Source organism: Antechinus flavipes, chromosome 1 (assembly GCF_016432865.1).
Source record: "Antechinus flavipes isolate AdamAnt ecotype Samford, QLD, Australia chromosome 1, AdamAnt_v2, whole genome shotgun sequence".
NCBI classification, from domain to species: domain Eukaryota; kingdom Metazoa; phylum Chordata; class Mammalia; order Dasyuromorphia; family Dasyuridae; genus Antechinus; species Antechinus flavipes.
In genome coordinates this window covers 246,374,360-246,395,157 of record NC_067398.1, presented here as the reverse complement: position 1 = coordinate 246,395,157, position 20,798 = coordinate 246,374,360, and the positions used below count along the sequence as shown (strand labels likewise).

The window sequence follows — 20,798 nt, the reverse complement described above, 5'->3', positions numbered from 1 at the left end:
TGTAGAAATATAAGTTATCATCATCGTCATCACCATCATCATCATCATCATCATCAAGGCAATTGGGGTTAAGTGACTTCCCCAGGGTCACACAGTGAGCATGTGTTGTCTAAGGCCAGTTTTGAACTCAGGCCCAATGCTATATCCCTTGCACCATCTAGCTGCCCCAGTATCATTATTATTGACATTAGTAAATACCTGTTCTCTCCAAATTGAAACATACTTTTTTTTTCAGTTTCTTTCCTGAGGCCATGTGACAGAGAAGGCTCATTTCTCCCATCCTGTCACCTATAACATTTCTTAGATAGTGTCAAAAGGAATCTTTCCTTGCCCCCACATTTCTAGCATCCTATTTATACCTTCATTGAGAGGGAGTCTGACAAAGTGAAGTAAATGTTGGCCTTTGAGAAAGGAGAGATTGGAGTTTGAATCCTGGGTTCAGACACAACAAGCCCTTGAGATGCTCTGAACCTCAGTTTCATTATGTATAAAATGGGTAACTGTGGAAACTATACTAGAGAGTTATTATAAAGATCAAATGAGAAAATATATGTAAAATGCTATATAAATACCAGCTATCATTACATATATTTACTAAAACGGATACTATTCTATTCTTTGAAGGTCACAAAAGATCATAGATTTAAAGCTAAAAGGGATCTCATCTAGTCTAACTATTATTTTTCAGATGAGGAAGCTAATGCCAAGAAAGACTAACTTACTTCTCTTTCTTTTGATTCAAAACTTTCCCCTTATTTTTATTTTTTAAATAGTATTTTATTTTTCCAAATACATGCAAAGATAGTTTTCAACATTCACTTTTGCAAAACCTTGTCTTTCAAATTTTTCTTCCTCCTTTCCCATCTCTCCAAGATAGCAAGTAATCTGATCTAGGTTAAACATGACATTTTTCTAAACATATTTCTATATTCATCATGCTATGCAAGAAAAATCAGACCAAAAGGAAAAAAGACATGAAAAAGAAAAAAAACAAGCAAACAAATAATAACACCACAAAAAGGTGAAAATACTATGCTATGATCCATATTCATTCCCAGTAGTTCTCTCTTTGATGTGGATGGCTCTATCACATCTATTAGAATTCTTGAACCACCTCATTGTTGAAAAGAGACAAGTCCATCACAATTGAATAATTTTGTTGTTACTTTGTACAACATTTTCTTGGTTCTGCTTACTTCACTTAGCAGTTCATGTAAGTCTTTCCAGATCTTTCTGAAATCCTCCTCCTCCTCATTTCTTTTAGAACAATAGTATTCCATAACTTTCATATACCATAATTTACTCAGCCATTCTCCAACTGATGGGCAGCCACTCAGTTTCTAGTTCCTTGCCATCACCAAAAGGGCTGGGCTAAGTCACTTTTCCAAAGTCATGCAGTTTGGTATTGGCAGAGTTAGAATTTAAATCTGGATTTTCTGCCTTTAAATTCTAGCGGCTAGGACAGATTATGTGGTGCAATGAGTGGTGCCCTGGACTTGGAATCAAGAAGACCTGAGTTCAAATTTGGTCTCTTGTACTCACTAGCTGTATGACACTGGGCAAGACACCTAATTGCTATCTACCTCAGTTTCCTCATCTGGAAAATGGAATGATAATAATAACACCTACCTCCCAAGGTTGTTGTGAGGATCAAATGAGATAATATTTGTAAACACTTGGCACATAGGTGCTTAATAAATGTTTATTTCTTTCTTGTATCACATTGTCATAAACTTAAGATGTAAGGATTTATTTTCTGATCAATCTTACAACCCAAGATGTGAGAATGCAATTCCTCAGAATTAAGATTGTTGGTCAATGAAATGTGTCTCTGAAAGAGATTCTGGAAATGGAACTATTAGATGTTTAGATGAGTTTCCTGAAGCCTTAACTTTCCATGATAGCACCTACAATCTTTGCAAAGTCTGCCATTCCACCATCCTTTTTATATAGCCCATTAGCTGGAGAATGGCTGAATTATGTGATATTATGTGAATGTTATGGAATATTATTGTTCTATAAGAAATGATCAGGAGGATGATTTCAGAAAGGCCTGGAGAGACTTACATGAACTGATGCTGAGTGAAATGAGCAGAACCTGCAAATATGTATTGTATCTAGGATATATTGCAACATATTTAACATATATAGGACTGCTGGCTATCTTGGTGGGGGGGGGGGGGGGGAGGGAGGGGAAAAAATGAAACATAAGCGATTGCAAGGGATAATGTTGTATAAAAATTATCCTGGCATGGATTCTGTCAATACAAAGTTATTAATTAAATAAAATAAAATTAAAAAAAAACAGTAAAACAGGGATAAAAATAAAACCTCCCTCCAAGAAAAAAAAAAAAAAAGAAATGAGCAGAACCAGGAGATCATTATACACAGCAACTTCAATATTATAGGACAATCAATTCTGATAAACATGACTCTTTCCAACAATGAGATGATTCAGTCCAGTTCCATTGATCTTGTGATGAAGAGAGCCATCTCCACCCAGAGAGAGGCCTGAATGTGGATCACGACATAGCATTCTCACTCTTTTTGTTGTTGTTTGCTTGCATTTTGTTTTTATACTCATTTACTTTCTTTTTTTTTTAAATCTGATTTCTCTTGTGCAGCAAGAGAATTGTATAAATATGTTTATACATTAAAAAAGAGATTAGAACTTATGGCCATGAATGGGCAATCTGTTGCTCTCCCCATATTAGGCCTAAATATCTGATGAGATTTATCTTCATTCCTATTTATCCAACCCTCAGAAGGGTGATGCTTGAGTTTATCTCTAAGCTGTTTTTTTGCAGACTAGGGAATCAGGGCCTGGGTACTGGTTCTGTCACTGACTTACTGGGGGGCCTTGTTGTAGGCTGAGGGCTTCTTCTCTTTAGGTCTCAGATGAGGTCATCTACAAAATGAAGAGATTAAACTCTATCATTACTAAAGTATCTGTCAGTCCTGGTATAGTGGAAGAGTTTTGCACTTAGAGGCTCTGGGTTTGAATCTTAGCTTTGCTACTTATTCCCTGTGTAACCCTGGACCTCCATTTATCCTCAAGGTCCTCATCTACAAAATGAGGGAATTGAACTAGATGATTTGGAAGGTTTCTAGTATTTTTAAATGTATTTGTGATCACCGAAATGAGGTTTACCTTCCAGAATATCAGACTGACCCTTTCCTAATGGCTGAGCATGACCTGGCAGACTTGTCTATAGAGTGAACAGAGGCTAATATTGCTCTTTAAAGAGTAAATTGAAAAGAAGTTGCATTTTACTTAAATAATAGCAAAGACACAGACATTGATTTGGGCCTGAGAAAGAAAACCCTTTTCTCATTCATTCTGGCAGAATGTACTCTTGTGTGATTAATAGAATGAGGCACACAGAGGTCAGCAGAGCAGGCACAGGAGACTGCGTTTGTTATTTATGGGAGGTTCTTGGAAGGACAGACTGACTTTCTTTTGTTTGTGTGTGTCTCTGTGTATTTGTGCTTCTCTCTCTCTCTTTAAGACCTACTCTGGTCTCTTCTGTGTGACAGTCAACCCTTACAGGTGGCTTCCCATTTATGGTGCCCGTGTGGCCAACATGTACAAGGGCAAGAAGCGTACAGAGATGCCCCCTCATCTCTTCTCCATCTCTGACAACGCCTACCATGACATGCTCATGGGTAAGTGTTTGCTAGGAGAGAGAACTCTTCTGGACCACTGAGAGCCCACAGGACATTTCTTTGTCATTAAAGACACAGAATGAGAGACAGTGTGCAAGGTAGATTGAGGTCTGGTCTATCAGAAAGACCTAAGTTCTCTCATTAAGTACTACTGTCATCTTGGCCAAGTCAAATAACTTTTTAGTACTTAAGGCAACTCTTTGGATAAATATATTAAAAATGAGTGGAAACTGTAAGTCAGGTTGTTAACAAGTATTTATTAAGTGCTTATTTTATGCCAGCCTCTGTCCTCGTGGAGCTCATATCTCACACATAAAAGGAAGTTAAAAATGGAAAGAGAGTGGACGATTAATGGAGTAGGGGTGGGGGGAAGGGAATTGTAGAGAAAGTCGGAAATGTATCCTGGAGAAGAATGAGATGTGTTTGGTCTGTGTGCTCTCCTTAATCAGAGGTTCTAGGAGGTGCTATCTAGAGGGAGAGAGAGTACTCTCAAGCTGGAGTCCCAGGGCTGGAGTCAGCTTCAGGGTTGGGGCATGGGAGAGGAAGTCTAGAGTGTAACCTGGAGAGAAATGACCATGTTGGAAAGGAATGATGACATGAAAACAAGGAGTTGATTTCCCTTGGTATGGGGAGTTTTCATACTGGGAACTCCCTACATACTGGAGGGAGGAACTATATTAGGTTCATTTGATAAAATTCTATAGGTCTGGCCTATAGTCTGCATTACCAGTTGAGAATTATAGCTCATAAAAAATGTTGCAGGCTGGTTACCTTTGGATAATTAACTTTTAAGACTTTTATAACATGCATCCAAACACAAAAAAATCAATTTCACCTAACAGTCAAATGTTTCAATACTTGTAGGATTTACTAGTTTTTGTGAGTTGTGGTGGTCAAAAAATAAGAGTTTCTCTGAATTTGGCTAAATTGTCAACAAGTATGTATTAAGCATTTACTGTATGCTTTCTGATTGGTCAGTTCCTCTCAGAACCTTCATTTTAAGATATACATGAGCCATCCATATTCATTCTTTCTCTCCAGAGCCTCTCTAGGCTCTGTTACTGAATTTCTGGGCTTCTTTCTCCACTCTGTCCTCTGTGCAGGTTATTTTCTTTGTTACCCACAGTCCCCTCCTCACATATCCCTTTCAGCTTCCTTCCATGGACTGTTTTCTCTCATTAGAATATAAACTCCTTGAAAGCAAGGATTTTCTTTCTTGCATGTATTTGCATTTTTTAGCACTAAGCAGAGTGCCTGACAAAAAATATTTGTTGATTGATTGAATGACTGTGTAAGGACTCTGTTAAGCAGTGGCCATATTGGGCCTATTCTGCAAAGAGAGGCAAAAATAGTTCCTGCCTATGCAGAATTCACATTCTAAAAAGGGGAGAAGCCATAAAAACAACTATGTATGAAAAAGATACATTCAGGGTAAACTGGAACTAATCCCAGGCTTAAAGTCTTTCCAGTCTAATAGGAAAAGCCAGAGCTTAGGCTTTGCTCACAAAGCTTCCCAGGATCCAGGTTCATCTCTTTGTCATCATGAGGCATCATATTAGGCCTTTTAATCAAGCTTATTACTCTTGAATTTATATTATAACCATAGAGTCAAGAAACTAATTGTACAAGTACTAGATGAGAACAATATACTTTCAGAGCAATTTCTGGGAAAAAAGAACCAGAGGTATTAGTTGACTGCCAGTTTAATGTAAGACCCCAGTGTCATGTAATTGTTCAAAAGGCTAATATAATCATAGGCTATACTAACATAAATAAAGTGTCCAGAAAAAGAAAGTTCATTAATTCTACTGTACTCTGAGTTGAATGGGTCACACAGGGATCACTGTGTTCAGTACTGGGCACCACTTTTTTTAAAAGAATAAACATTGACTGTTATCTTTTGTTTGACTTTGTATCATCCATATTTCCCAATGTTTTCCTTTTCATCTCAGTCATCCTCTTTTCCCCTAGCCTTCCCTTTGATAAAGAATAAAAAAGAAATTTAAAAAATTTGGTAAAACTAAGCAAAACTTTTTTTAAAAAATCACATTTTATGCAATCTTGCAAAAATATAGGTCCTCTACTTTGGTAAAAGGTGGGTGGAATGAGCATCACTTTAGGAAGGACATTGACAAATAATGAGAAATGGGTGACTAGGATGGTGGGTATACTTCAACATTGTTGGCCCATAGGTTTAGGGCCATAGGTTTAGATTTAGAAGGAAACTCAGAAGTCATCCAATCCAATTTCTACATCACATGATGAGTAGTTAAACAAATTGTTTAGCCAGGAGAAAAGAAGATGTAGGAGGCACTTATTCATTGTTTTCTAGGATTTGAAAGGTTGTTCTTTGTGCTCCCGAGGATAGAAAAAGACCAATGTAAAAATCAGAGGCGGGCAGATTTCAGCTCAATAGAAGGAAGGAAACAAACATTTATTAAAACACCTACTACGTGTCAGACACTGTGCTAAGTGCTTTACAAATATTAACTCATTTTATCTTCACAACAAAGCTAGGAAATTGGTGGTAGTGAACCTACTTTGCAGTTGAGAAGACTGAGAGAGACAGAGGTTAAGATATCAAACAGCTGGTAAAGTGTCTAAGATTAGGTATAAATTCAGGTCCTCCAGAGTCCACGCCTTGCACTCTATCCATAATGGTTAACATGATCTGAAAGTGGGATGCCTGCCTGGTGGGCCACCAGTTCCCAATCACTGGAAATATTCAAATAAAGGCTGAAGGGCTTCTAGAGGAGATTCAAGCCTCATATAGGAAACTGGCTCAGACAACCTCATAGACCTCAGACTTTCCAGCTATGAGATTCATGAATTTCAGTTTTACTGACAAATATTATTCAGTGACTGAGGCCTCTAGCTAAGGCTAGCTTCATTATCCAAAAGCAGAATGGTGACTCAGATGTCTGATTGTTTGGGTTTGGTTGTAGTCAAAGCCTAAATAGCTAAACTGGGGAAATAAAAATGTTTGCTAATTGTGTCTTGGTATCTTTTTCCCCCTTCCTACAGATCGTGAAAATCAGTCTATGCTAATCACGTAAGTATTCCTTCTTGTCTTTTGGTCTATATACATATAATTATGTTGGTCTCTTCTACATATAATTAGTCATTCACATAATTATAATTAATTGCCTGTGCTTTGTAAGGAACTTTGCAGGCTACAAATAGGTTTAATTGTAGTAAATACCTCAAGTCAATGTCTCTTTTACTGATAGGGGTGTAGTGAATTATTCTTCCTTAGTCTATCGCTATCTTCTGAGGGCTGACAGTGCCTGTGGATAGAAGGATCCAATCTAATTCAACCTGGAAAACATTTATTAAGTACCTGTTATATGTATAACATAATAGAAGACTGATTCTTCCAAAACATCTGGGTGCAGGTCTTGCTTCTGAAACCTTTAGGCTATATGACCACAGGCAGATCAATTATTCATTCTGTTCCCATGCAGTTCTCACAGACTGCAAAATTACAGAATGATTATTGAAATGCGTCAGAGAAGGGATTTGCTTCACACTGATGAAATTGCAGGTCTAGACCATGGTATACAAAGTACTATGCTAGATGCTGGGAATACCTAAATACTAAATGGATGTGCAATCTCATTGGGGTGAAAGATCCTTCCAATGATCCAAAATTACTTATGATACACTTTTAAGTTTAATCTGTATTATTAATGTTTTCTCCAAGACTTTATTAAACCTTGAGAATTAATAAAATCATAAATTACATTGTAGTGCTTATTGATTTCTAAGATGTAAATACTCATAATAAAAATTTACATTGGGTTCTTCATGACTCTATCCACCCGTGGGACAGAAGTATTCTACTTTCTCCTTTTTTTCCTAAAGCTTTTTATTTTCAAAATATATGCATGGACAATTTTAACAACATTGACCCTTGCATAGCCTTGTGTTTCAGATTTTCTCCTCCTTCTCTCCACTCCCTCCCCTAGATGGCAAGCAATTCAATATATGTTAAATGTGTTAAAATATATGTTAAATCCAATATGAAGAAACATTTATACAATTCTCTTGCTGCACAAGAGAAAGCAAATCAAAAAAAGAAAGTAAATGATCTATTTTCTCCTAACTTCACAAGATTACTCCTGGAACATTCTGATCATCCTCTTGACAGTCCTTACTCTCATTGTGAGGATACTGGGAATACAAAGAGAAAAAAACAACAGTCCCTTGCTTGGAGGGAACTTGCATTTTATTAAGAACATACTACTAAGGATGGCCATTCTTGACACCATTCCTGGTTGCTGTTGTTATTATGCATTACATTTCCTATCTCCTGGTTCTTCATGAGCCTCTTTTTTCCTTTTCAATCCCTAGTGGAGAATCTGGTGCTGGCAAGACTGAAAATACCAAGAAGGTCATTCAGTATTTTGCCAACATTGGAGGCACTGGCAAACAGTCTTCAGATGGCAAGGTATGGCTTTCCAAATGGGTAGAAGGAAGAAGAGGGTTCATTTGTCTCAGAAGGTACTAAGTGACACAGGAGGCTACATTTTTCCTCCTGGATGGGCAGTTTTTAATCTACTGTGGAAATCCAGAAACTAGTTGCACTTTAGGGAGGGGAAATTGAATTGCTGAGTTAATTTAAAAAACAACAAGCAGCCATAGAAAGCCTATCTATACAGGCTTCCTCTATTGCCTTATAGTAGAAGGTCTCCCAAAATAAGACCTCCTTTTTCTCTAGTTAATGGGAGCCAAGAATGCAAAGAAATCTATCAGAGGATGGAGGTATCTTGGAGGATTGTTATGGAAACACAGCCAAAAAAGGGGGAAGTTTGTTTAGCTAGAATGAAAAGAACACAAAGAAATGAATTTCAATCTCTTTGGAGTATACTTTGATCAGTAGGAAATATTTAAAAGATGAAGGAAGGTTTACAGAGATACTAAGCAGCGCTTTGTGTAGTGGAGTCTTTGCTTGGTATGGCCACAGTGTGGTTGGAGTCATATTTTCTGATGGACAGAGCACCAGACATCTGACAGTTCCATCTTCTGTTTCTTCTGGGCTAGGGATCCTTGGAGGATCAAATCATCCAGGCTAACCCTGTGCTGGAGGCTTTTGGTAACGCCAAGACTACCAGGAACAACAATTCCTCTCGATTTGTGAGTACCTTACAATATCCCTTTAATCAACATTTGCCTTTGTCCATATTACTGGCGGACTTTAAATCAACTTCAACAGCAGGTTACAATGATAATAATAGCTAGAATTCCATTTACAAAGATATATACATTTATAAATTTTCATTTAATCCTTATAATAATCCTGTGAAGGAAGTGCTATTTTAATCCCCATTTTATAGGTGAAGAAACTGAGACTGAAATGTTAGACATGCTGGTAAGCAAGAATTCAAAGTCAGGTCTTCCTGTTTCCAAGTCCAGCAGTCTATAGTCAGTCCACCTCTAAGAGAAGCAGTAATTGTATAATGGATGCAAATGGGAATCAGATCTAGGATCAGGTCTTGCCTTTGAAACATGTATGTGAGGATGGTGAAAACATATAACCTTTTCATGCCTAAGGCAACTCATTAAGACTGTGAATTCCAGATGAATTGCTATCTGCTTTAGTGGAAGGAAGTTATATACCTGGAGGTCCCTAAGCCAATAAAGGCACAGACCCAGAGCAGACTAATATATATATATGATCAAGGAAATTATGAAATATACTTTTTAAAAAGAAATTTTAAAGAATTAGATATCCACTTTTTAAGTTCAACTAACGTGTAGTCTTGCCTAAAGGCAGGAGGATAGATTATTTGATCTCTTGAAGTCTCTAAGACATGTAGAAAGGGGTAGATGACCTACATAGAGGAGGTTAACAAAATTTCTAAGTAGGGCAAGCCATTTTTGTTTCCTTGAGATGCAGCTGTTCTGGCAACAAAAGTACCATCTTTGGAGTCCAAGCACTTCAAATTACTTCAAGTTCTGACTCAGTCACTTACTTCCCAGCTGTTTAACTTTTGTCATTTCATTTAACTCTTCCAGCCTCAGTTTCCTTGTCCATAAAATGAATGTGTTAATATGTGTACTCCCTTTCTCAGGAGGAAAATAGTCTATAAACCTTAAAAGTTGTCTATAAAGAAATGGGATCTTGTCAACTCCCTTTCCCTCATCCCTGAAATGGCAATAAAAAAGTGAAGGTTATACTAATTGCCCTTTGGAGTAGTTCAGAGGATATTTGGGTATGGACTTAGTCCTGGAAACTTGTCTTTCCTCCATCAATTTGCATGAAAAACCTGTAGTTCAACATTCCAGTTCAACTGAGAGTCTGATCTGGCCTGAAGGTACCCACGTGTAACTCATATGGAATTTCAGGAGGAGTGGCTAGCATGCATGTGAGACTAAACCTGATCCACTGTTTCTGTGATAACCTGAGAGTGACCTTCCTTTTCTCACAGACCCTTCCATCATTCTCTTCTTCTTTCTTTCTTTCTTTCTTCTTTCTTTCTTTTTCTTCTTCTCTTCTTCCTTCTTTTCTTCTTTTCTTTTTCTCTTCTTCTTTCTTCCTCTTTTCCTCCTTCTCCTCTTCCTCCTTCTTCTTTTCTTTTTCTTTTCTCAGGGCAAGTTTATTCGAATCCACTTTGGCACCACTGGCAAACTGGCTGGGGCTGACATTGAGAGCTGTAAGTTGTTGCAAGTGTTCAGTACTTGGGAAGCTTTTTCTGGAAGCTTAAGTCTGTTGAAATGGCCTTTTAGGAAGAATATTGTTGCATATAGACAAGGGCAGCCAGAATGATCAAGGGCCTTGAGCCCATCAATACATTAACTACTAACAAATGAAACTTAGCACAAAAAGCTAAAGTCTTCCACTGTATATGGTGTCATCTCTAGTCACTTGCCACTAGACTCATATGACTAGGGAGGAGAGAGTGAAACTGATGACTGCACAGCCTTATCTCACTTAAATTGAATTCACTTTCAAATAAAGATATTGCCTTTCTGATATCATTGGTCCTTTTCAAGAAAAAGATAGAAACAAGCTAAATGCTAAAAATACAAAGAAAGACAAAAATTGTCTTTTCCCTCAAGGAAATTAGATTTTAATTGGGGAAACAACATTTAAATAACTGAGTCCATATAAGTTATATCAACTCAACAAGCATTTATCATCATGGCCTCAAGATTTCCTCCATCTGTACTCAAGGACATATGAATAAAAGTGAAGGAAGTAGATGGTGAGAATAATCCAGGATTTGACAAAGTAGAGCAGAGAAACAAGCAATTTGAGAGTAGATCACCTAAAGTTGAATTAGTTGTTTAAGGGGATTAAGATAAAGAAGGGAGAGGAATGTAGGTAGCCTGGGGATCATAGACTGGGGAAGATTTGAGAGATGGAGGAAATAGAGATCATTGTGAGGATAAAGGACAGAGATGAAAGTCATAAGGCATAGAAAAAGTAGGATGATGAAAAATTTTGATCAGATAAAGAAAAGTTGGAGTTAATAAATATGGAAGTAGAACACTTTTGAAGATGGCAAGGTCAAAACTTTAACCATTTCTGTGGGTAGCTAAGGCAGAGTAGAGGAGTAGGTCATGAGAAGTGAGTAGACTGAGGAACTAGAAAGTTAGATTATTTGAGGAAGCATCAGTATGTATGCTGAAGTCCTTTAGCATATTAGCTGAAATTAAGGTAAGAAGGAAGAGATAAACCAAGCATTCAGTACATTGTGGAAGGAAGCAGAATGTCTTAGAGGTTAATTGTTAATAGAGGATAATGGCCACCAGGATCTGGATTAGGATAATATATATACAAATGTATCATCCTAATCCAGATCTGGCTGTCATCAAGAAGGAGTCCAGTCTCAGTAGAGGACAGAAGATGGGAGGGTAAGAGAACAAGTTTAAGATAAGAAAAAGTTTATTGATTATGAGGCAATTTTTCAAGAAGGAACAGTGGAAGGGTTGGGCAAGTCTGAATTGGGGAGAAGGGATGAGATGAATGAGAGTAAGAGAATAGATCAATGGGAATAAAGAAAGGTGTTTGTACATTAGAAACTGGGGTTCAGAATCACTGGGATAAGGAGATTACAAGGGAATGAGAATGAGTTATTAAGGAATGAATCCAAGCACAGCATTAATGGTTAGAGAAAAACCCTCTGGGGGAAGCACATGATCGGAATATACAACATCTTACCTCCAGATCTAGCCTCATGGTTGGTTGGTAATGCTATTCTGTCCTGGAAGGCTCCAATGCCTGCTTCATAATAAGCAGGAGTGGGAGACAGCATGGAAGAGCACTGAGAAGCTATATTGATGCCATACCTGCATTGTAGGAAGTCTTGTGGAGGATGGACGACTTTCTTAACCCAGTACAGTAGAGAAATACCTGGGATGGGCTACTAGAGTAGGGAGAGAATATTCTACAATTTCCAACAATGTATGTATCATTTCCCCAAGTGCTCACTCTTTCTTTTTTCATAATGAATAAAAATGAATTAATTGTGCCTTGCTTTGTATTCTTATTTTCTTTCTTTCTTCCTTTTTTTTTTTTTTTTTTTTAGATCTCTTAGAGAAATCTCGAGTCATTTCCCAACAAGCAGCTGAGAGAGGCTACCATATCTTCTACCAGATCCTCTCTAACAAGAAGCCTGAACTTCTTGGTAAAAAATTGTCTCTATGTCCCCTCTCCTCAGAAATGGAAATGCCCTAGTTTATTCATTGCTTTCAATATGAAAGGTGCCCCCTCACCTAACCTTGGCCTTACCTCACCATTGGTTCTTCTTGTTGATTCCTTTATAGTCTGTGGAATCATCTCTTTGAGTGGAATCACATTCTTGGGGACTCTTTAAGCAGAAATAATGGGCTTAGAATCTGAGGCAAAGAACAGTAGAAGGGACAAAATGGTGCTGTGTATGTCAATCTGAACTAACAAGAAATAAGTTCAAATCCCTCTTCTATCATTTACTCCCTCATGTGACCTAACCCCAGTCATTTAACATATCTTGCTCTCAGTTTCATCTGCAAGATTACAGGACTGGACTAGATGATTTCTAAGATCACTTTCAGCTCTAACCCAATGAACTTACTATTCTATTCACCCATACCATATCACTGACCTCTTGTCTCTTGGGATTTTTTGGTGGTTTAGAAAAGGAGAAAAGAGGAGAAAATAATTTTTAAAAAATGAGTAAAGAATCAGTAAAAGTGGTCTTGGTCACTTTGACCTTGCTCAAAAGAAATGGGGAATGTAGGAGGAAAAAAAAAAGAGGTAGGGATGAGACAATCCTCCAATCCCTGGAGCTTTCTTCCTCTGGCTCTTTGTGCTGTCTCAAGTCTTTATTGAATTGTTGTATATTTGTAGTATGTATATTTGTCAAATGTCAGAGGAAATGTCTCCTGAAATTTCACAAGAGGTTCATGAAAAGTCTAATGGTGATCAGCATAATAGGGCACAGTGGTATTTGACTTCTCACCCACAAGTCCATGCTTTTGCAGCCATTGGTATTGTCATCAATAAATCATAGAGTTCCCTTGATTTCTCTTTACAGAGAGTTTGCTTCTGGTGCCCAATCCCAAGGAATACCATTGGATAAGCCAAGGTGTCACAGTTGTTGATAACATGGATGATGGTGAAGAGTTACAGATCACAGATGTGAGTGGGAAAGGGAAACAATTGGGGCAAAGTAACGACGGGAGCCATATGGGACAGGATAGTCATTTGGAGGCAGAAGTTCTATGTGGTTCAAATTCTGGCTCTGCCACTTACTTCCTTGTGACTTTGGGCAAGCTTTTTAGTCTCAGTTCCCTCATTTGTAAAATAGAAAGAAGAAAGAAAATAAATGCCTATTATTTGCCAGGCAAATATCATCTCATTGCATCATCACAACAACCCTGTGAAAGTAAGTGCTATTATTATCACTTCCATTTTACAGCTGAGAAAACTGAGGCAGACAGAAATTAAGTGACTTGACCAGGATCACATAGCTAGCAAATGTCAGAAGCCAGTTTTGGATGAAGGTCTTCCTGACTCTAGACTGAGTGCTCTACCTAGGGCTTAGCTGACTCTAATGTGGATAATAACAGCATCTACCATTTGAGAATTAAATGATAAATGAACTGACATAAATAAAAGTGCTTTGTAGACATTAAAGCACTATATAAATACTTGCTATTATTAATAACAGCAATAATTATTTATTAATTACATTTTAATTTAACAACAACAGCAATAATATTCAGTTGAATGAACTGAGGATATTTAGCTTGGAAAAGAGAAATTTAAAAGATTATATGGTGGCTACCTTGAGGGAGGAAGTCAGGCATACTACAAGTATGGGCTTTAGGCTAAGAAGATTCTGTCCTTTTATGGGATGGGGAAGAAGAAATGGTTGCTGCTGGTTGGCCAGGGTATCCTCCCCCAGGTCTAGGTCTACTGCAGGAACCAGGCAAATAGCCAAATATCCTGGTTACTGTGAAACTGTGCTAGCATAGGGAAAGTGTTTGTTACTCCAAAGTTATATACAGTCTAATTCATACTATAAACAGAGTCTTAATGAACTAGTGAGCAGGGTGTTAACTCAGGGCACAGATTGTTCCCTCATGAGAAATTGATTTTCCTTACAACATCTATCTATTTAAACAGACACCCGCTCAATAACCTGAGACTTAGGGAAATATTGATCGGAATTTTTCCTCCCCAAAGTTTAAATTATAAAAGCCCCAGGGCATTCTGTCGTCAAGAAAATATAAATAGATATTTCACCAAGCTCAAAAGTGGAAATAAATTCTGACCAACATTGTTTTTGTCAAGATATTTAAGGTAAATCTGAACAATTATCTTTAATGAGCTTGAGATTTGGGGTCTTGTCTTCTCCCATAGTTAGTGATTTCAACTAGGAAATAATACCTTTCTTTTCAAATTTAATTTTATATATATCTTTTGTTTTTCTTACCCCCATCATTTCTGAACATCCTCTCTCCCCACAAAATTACCCCATCCCCTTGAAAGCCATGCCATGTAACAGAGAATAAAAAAGAAAGAGAGAAAAAATTAGGTCAGCAAAATAAAACATATTGAGTCTGACAATTTATACAATGAGAAACATTACTTTTTAGTGAATGTTTGAAAGGGTCTTCTTTGTGGGTCATTATTTGAGTATGATAGACATTTCCCTGAGGACATGCAAATGATATCATTCTTGACTGTAGGAAATTGTTGCTCCGTTGGGATATGCTTTTAAATATCATACATATATCACATGTATATATAGATGCATACACATGAGTATATACATGCATACATTTATGTGCATTTACACACATATGTAATATGTGTGTATAGAGAGGTAGGTATTGAGTGTGTCTGTAATTTGTACATATACATGTGTATGTAGGCAAATCCTCTCCTTTGGGGTTTGAGATGAGGAGTCAGCCTGTTGTTGAATGTATCTCTTTCTTGCTAATTTCTAGGTTGCTTTTGATGTCCTAGGCTTCAGTGCAGAGGAGAAGATTGGGGTTTACAAACTCACTGGGGGTATCATGCATTTTGGGAACATGAAATTCAAGCAGAAACCAAGAGAAGAACAGGCAGAAGTGGACACTACTGAGGGTAGGTTGTTTGATGAAGAATATGGGTCAAGCCCATCCAGAAGCAAATCAATCAATGCAGTGGGCAGCAGGGTTACATTAATGTGATAACTGTTACCATGACTACCATTTACAAGATTCAATTACTCAGTCAATGAGCATTTATTACGCACTTACTGGGCATTGTCTTAAGTGTTGGTGATATGAGAAAAAGGCAAAAATATGGTCCCTGATCCAATGGAGTTCATATTCTCATTGAAGAGGTGATATGTGAATAACTATTTCCATATAAGATATGTACAGTATAAATAGAAGATAGAGCAGCTGGGGGGCATAGTGGCTAGTGTGCTAGAGCTTGGAGTCAGGAAGATTCATCTTTATGAGTTAAAATCTAACCTTAGACACTTACTAGCTTATGACCCTGGATAAATCACTTAACACATTTGCAAAAATATAAAATAAGCTGAAGAAGGAAATGACAAATCACTCCAGTATCTTTGCCAAGAAAACTCCAAATGGAATCATGAAAAGTCAGACATGATTGAAAAATAATTCAACAACAACAAGTGGAAGGTGATCTCAAAGAGAAGGGACTAGAGACTAGGGGAACTGGAGAATGCCTCCCTCAGAAGGTAGAATTTGGGCTGAATCCTGAAAAAATCCAAGGAAGCCAAAAGGCAAAGGTGAAGAAGAAGAGCATTTCAGGCACAAGACCAGCCAGGGCAAGTGGCATTGGGAGATTAGTATCAAAGAGGAAATTGTAGAAAGAATTCCTGACCTAGAAGGAGAATGGAGATGTGGATTCAGGTCCTAGATCTGTTTCTAACTGATTATGTGACCCTAGACATGTCAGATCTTCTCTGACTTTCTGATTCCTTTTCTGAAAAAAGAAGGGATTAGAATAAAATGATCTCTGAGATTCCTTATATTTCTGGAATTCTACAGTTCTATAGCATGGTGAGCTTTGGATATTTATTTCTAAGACGTGGTGAGTATAGTATATAAGAAGGAGACTTAATGTTTCTTTTCACAATATCCTTGACTTATTGTGTTGCTTTATCAAATCATACATCTCTGTCTGTTTTCTTCTACATGAAGTTTCATTACTCTAAAACACAGATATTTTACCATATCAGTATTTTCACTTATTAGAATTTGTGCCCTACCATTTACTTTGCATATTACTTTCTCTACTCAAGAAATTTCTGTGATTTCCTGTTGCTTTTAAGAATTAAGGAAAAACTCTTCATCTTACCATTTAAAGTCCATCATAGTCTGGTTCCACAGTTCCTGTCTAGCCTTCTTTGACATTTGTATCCACCAAGTACATTCCGTTCTAGCCAAACTAACCCACCTGCTGTTTCTCAAATTCAATGATCTATATCCTTCCTTCATGCTTTTGTATAGTCTTCCCTCATACTTGGAATGCATTTCTTCCTCACTTCTGCCTTTTAGAATCCCTGATTTCCTTCAAAGATCAACTCCTGTGCCATTTTTATAGGAAACTTTTTCTGATTCCCTTACTTGTTAGTCCTAGGTTATCCCCTTTTAACATATATTCATGTACATATAGATATAATCTACATATATATAGATATATCAATATATATGTATAGATTTAGATATAATCTATATAGATATAGATATATATACCTATTTATACATACATATGTGCATATATACACACATTGATACATATCTTTGCACACATATGTGGTTTGTTTATATTATATATATATAATTGTTGTTGTTTGTCTTTCATTCTCAAAGAGGACCATGACACCTGAGAGGTGAAGCCATGACTTGCAAGTAAATTGGGTTTGAGTGAAGGAGAGCTGTACAAGGTCACCTGCCTCACTTTCTCTTCCAGATCCATCTGGGTCTAAGGGCCAGATATAGATCAGGAGAACTGGAAATATCCCTGAGTAAAGTAAGAGACCTTGGCCTTTTTAAGTTAAAATTTTTTAAAGGTTTCAATCTGACTGAGACAAAATCCAATCAGTGATTAAACATAGGTAAGAGGAGGCAGAGAAGGGTCTCTTTCACCTACTCATAAATAAATACATACAATTATTTTGTTTTATTTATCTTATATATGTGTGTGTGTAACTATTTACATATTGTATCCTTAGGTGGTTTTTAAAAAATATGTATCTGTTTACATATTGTAGCTTATATTGTAAACTATCTGAGGGCAGGAATCATTTCATTTTTTTTCTTTGTATCTCTAGTACATGGTACAGCACAAAGCAGTTGTTTAATAATATACATATTTGATTGAATTGTAGTGAGATAATAATAACAATAACATTCACATGATGCTTTAAAATTTGCAAAACACTTCACAAATGTAACTTAATGTTATCTTCACAACAGCTGGGGAAGATAGGTGCTATTATTAGTCCCAACTTATAGATGAGGAAACTGAAGCAAGCAATGATTTTGATATCACACAATTATTAAGTTTCTGAGTCTGAATTTGAACTCAGGATTGCCTGATTCTGCCTCATGCATTGGTTCACATAGCTGCTTGAGACAGTACCACCATGCATGGCTCTTTTCAACAGTGAAATAATTCAGGCCATTTCCAATGGTCTTGTGATGGAGAGAGCCATCTGCACCCAGACTGTGGAGATTGAATATGGATCACAAAATAGTATTTTCATCTTTTTTGTTATTGTTTACTTGATTTTTTCTCATTTTTTCCCTTTTTGATCTAATTTTTCTTGTGCAGCATGATATTTTTGGAAATATGTATGGAAAAATTGCATGCTTAATATATAGTGGATTATTTGCTGTCTAGGGAAGGGGTGGAAGGAAGGAAGGAAAGAAGGGAGAAAAATTTGGAATACAAGATTTTGCAAGGGTGAATGTTGAAAACTATCTTCACATATGTTTAAAAAATAAAAAGCTATTATTTTTTTAAAAGATAATACCACCATATTATGTTATACTGCCTGCGAGACATGGAGGAGCCATGTGGAATCACCCAGAGATCCTTTTCTTTTTTTCCTTCCACAGTGGCTGACAAAGTCGCCCACCTCATGGGTCTCAACTCTGGTGAGTTGCAGAAGGGCATCACCAGGCCTCGAGTCAAAGTGGGCAACGAGTTTGTACAGAAGGGTCAGAACATGGACCAGTGCAACAACTCCATCGGTGCCTTGGGCAAAGCTATCTATGACAAGATGTTCAAGTGGCTCGTGGTCAGGATTAACAAGACCCTGGACACCAAGATGCAGAGGCAGTTCTTCATTGGGGTGCTGGACATCGCTGGCTTCGAGATCTTTGAGGTGCCCTTCTGAATCCTCTTCCCGCTGAGGCAGGATCCCTTTCTCTTTGTTTCTCCTGCTTTTGACCTTGGCGCCTGGGGCTGGGCCATGTTGCTATTGATCTTGCCTCATGATTCTCTTAAAACATCACCCATTAGAGCAGCAGTACAAGTTGGCTCCGACTTCTCTTCTGCTCTGCAGAGAGAATGAATGGAAAGAAGCAAAGCTGTAGCATCCCATCTCCTTTCATCATGACCCTACTGCTGTGGAGTCATTGTAATAATTGATAAAATAACAATAAAATAAAATAATAACTAGCATTTGCACAAAATTTACTATGTGGCAGGCACTTTGGCAAATGCTTTACAATTTTTATCTCACTTGATCCTCACAACCCTGGGAGGGAGGCGCTATTGTTATTCCCATTTTACAGTTGGGGAAACTGAGGCAAATGATTTGTTCAGAGCTACATAGCTACTGTATCTGAAATTGAATTTGAATTCAGATCTTCCTGACTCCAGACCCAGCACTCTATCTGGTGTGTCATATAGGTCTACTCTCATAGATCTATTTTCTCATTTAATTAGAATGCTAGAGAGGAAGCATGTCTTGGTGGATAGAGCGATAGCCTTGAAATCAGAGTCAAATTCTTACTCTGACTCATATTGATGGTGTGACCACAGGCAAATCACTTAACTTCGAAGTGACCCCCAGACAGTTCTCTAAGATTTATAAAGCAATTTTTGATTAGCAGAAGGAGTTTCCATATTAGGAGTTCTCTAACACAAATGAAATCACAAGTCAGGATCCTCCTCCCACTTCCCAAAATGAAAATGCCTTCCTGCCTTCAGCTTAATAGCATGCCAGAGTAGATAGAATACTGGGTCTGGAGTCAGGAAGACCTGAATTCAAATCCAGCTGTGTCAACCTGGACAAATTATTTAACCACTGTCTGCCTTAGTTTCCCCAATTGTAACATAATAATAATACTTTCTCATAGAGTTGCTATGAAATTCAAATGTGCGCAGTGCTTGGCACAGAGTAGGCACTTAATAAATGCAAAGCCTTGAGAAGTTATACTAATTTGTATGATTTCTTTTTTCGTTAGTTGAGGAGGATTAGAACTATTATTTCATTGGTATAGGGAAGTTCTAGTAAGGAAATTCCCTCTATCCATGTAGATTAGTAACTCCTTTTCAACTTACAGTCTCAGAGGGCTGTCTAAAGGCAGCTAGGAGCTGAAATGGATAGAGCTCAGTACTTGGAGCCAGGGAAATCAGAGCTACAATTCTGTCTCAGACACTTACTAGCTGTCTAACACTGGACAAGACACTTATATCTGCTTAAATTTCTTCATTTGTAAAATAAGGATAATAATGACTATTGTGAGGATCAAATGGGATAATATTTATAAAGTATTTTGCAAGCTTTAAAGTGACATATAAATATTGGCTATTATTGATATTAGAGAAAAAATAAGTAATTTGTTCTGGTCTGTGTGTGTGTTGGAAGCAGGACTTGTTAAAGTGGAAGCTATATCTCTATCTGTTCCTACACATTAGCTCTCTAAGATTTCAAGGATGCTTTTAAACAACTTCACATCTCAGGCAGTATGGAAACCCCTACACATGTTTCTGTATCCCTATTCTGTAGGAGAATCTACTTTTCACATCTTCCTTCTTTCAATTATTTCTTTACAGTTTAATAGCTTTGAGCAGCTCTGCATCAACTTTACCAATGAAAAGCTTCAGCAGTTTTTCAACCATCACATGTTTGTGCTGGAGCAGGAGGAGTACAAAAGGGAGGGCATTGAATGGGTCTTCATTGACTTTGGTCTAGACCTACAGGCCTGCATTGACCTTCTGGAAAAGGTAATATTCTTTTAAGAGAAGAGGTTATAGAAAAGGGAGCCTGAATTCATCAATAGGCTACACATTTAAGAAAGTTAGAAAGCTAAGACCTCATCTCATTATCCCTTCCCTTTTTTTCCTTTCTACTTTCCATTCTGCTCCCCATTCCTTTTATAACCTTTTCTCTGGTACTTTACCATCTCCCTTGTGGTATGACCATCTCCTTTGATTTTCAGTTCTTTGTCACCACAAAAAGAATTGATATATATATATCTTTATATCTATCTATATCTATCTATCTCTATATATATGCACATATGAGTCTTTTCCTTCTTTTTTTGCTCTCTTTCAGGTAAAGTCCTGGTGTTGTATACCTTACATTTATATAATGCTTTACATTCCACATATGCTATCTTATTTGTTCTTCACTACAGTGTTGTATAATTAAAAGAAC

General features: G+C 37.3%; 1 protein-coding gene across 1 annotated transcript in view; it reads left to right on the top strand.

Moving 5' to 3' along the window:
- The window catches only part of LOC127545133 (myosin-16), a 97,835-nt gene that overhangs the window by 17,097 nt on the left and 59,940 nt on the right, over nucleotides 1-20,798 (top strand). The window contains exons 4-13 of the mRNA XM_051972224.1: nucleotides 3,510-3,666; nucleotides 6,691-6,718; nucleotides 8,020-8,116; nucleotides 8,710-8,802; nucleotides 10,259-10,322; nucleotides 12,201-12,299; nucleotides 13,188-13,291; nucleotides 15,109-15,247; nucleotides 18,247-18,515; nucleotides 20,195-20,365. Of these exons, the coding sequence (XP_051828184.1) occupies nucleotides 3,510-3,666; nucleotides 6,691-6,718; nucleotides 8,020-8,116; nucleotides 8,710-8,802; nucleotides 10,259-10,322; nucleotides 12,201-12,299; nucleotides 13,188-13,291; nucleotides 15,109-15,247; nucleotides 18,247-18,515; nucleotides 20,195-20,365 (1,221 nt within the window). The remainder of the gene's footprint in view (nucleotides 1-3,509; nucleotides 3,667-6,690; nucleotides 6,719-8,019; nucleotides 8,117-8,709; nucleotides 8,803-10,258; nucleotides 10,323-12,200; nucleotides 12,300-13,187; nucleotides 13,292-15,108; nucleotides 15,248-18,246; nucleotides 18,516-20,194; nucleotides 20,366-20,798) is intronic.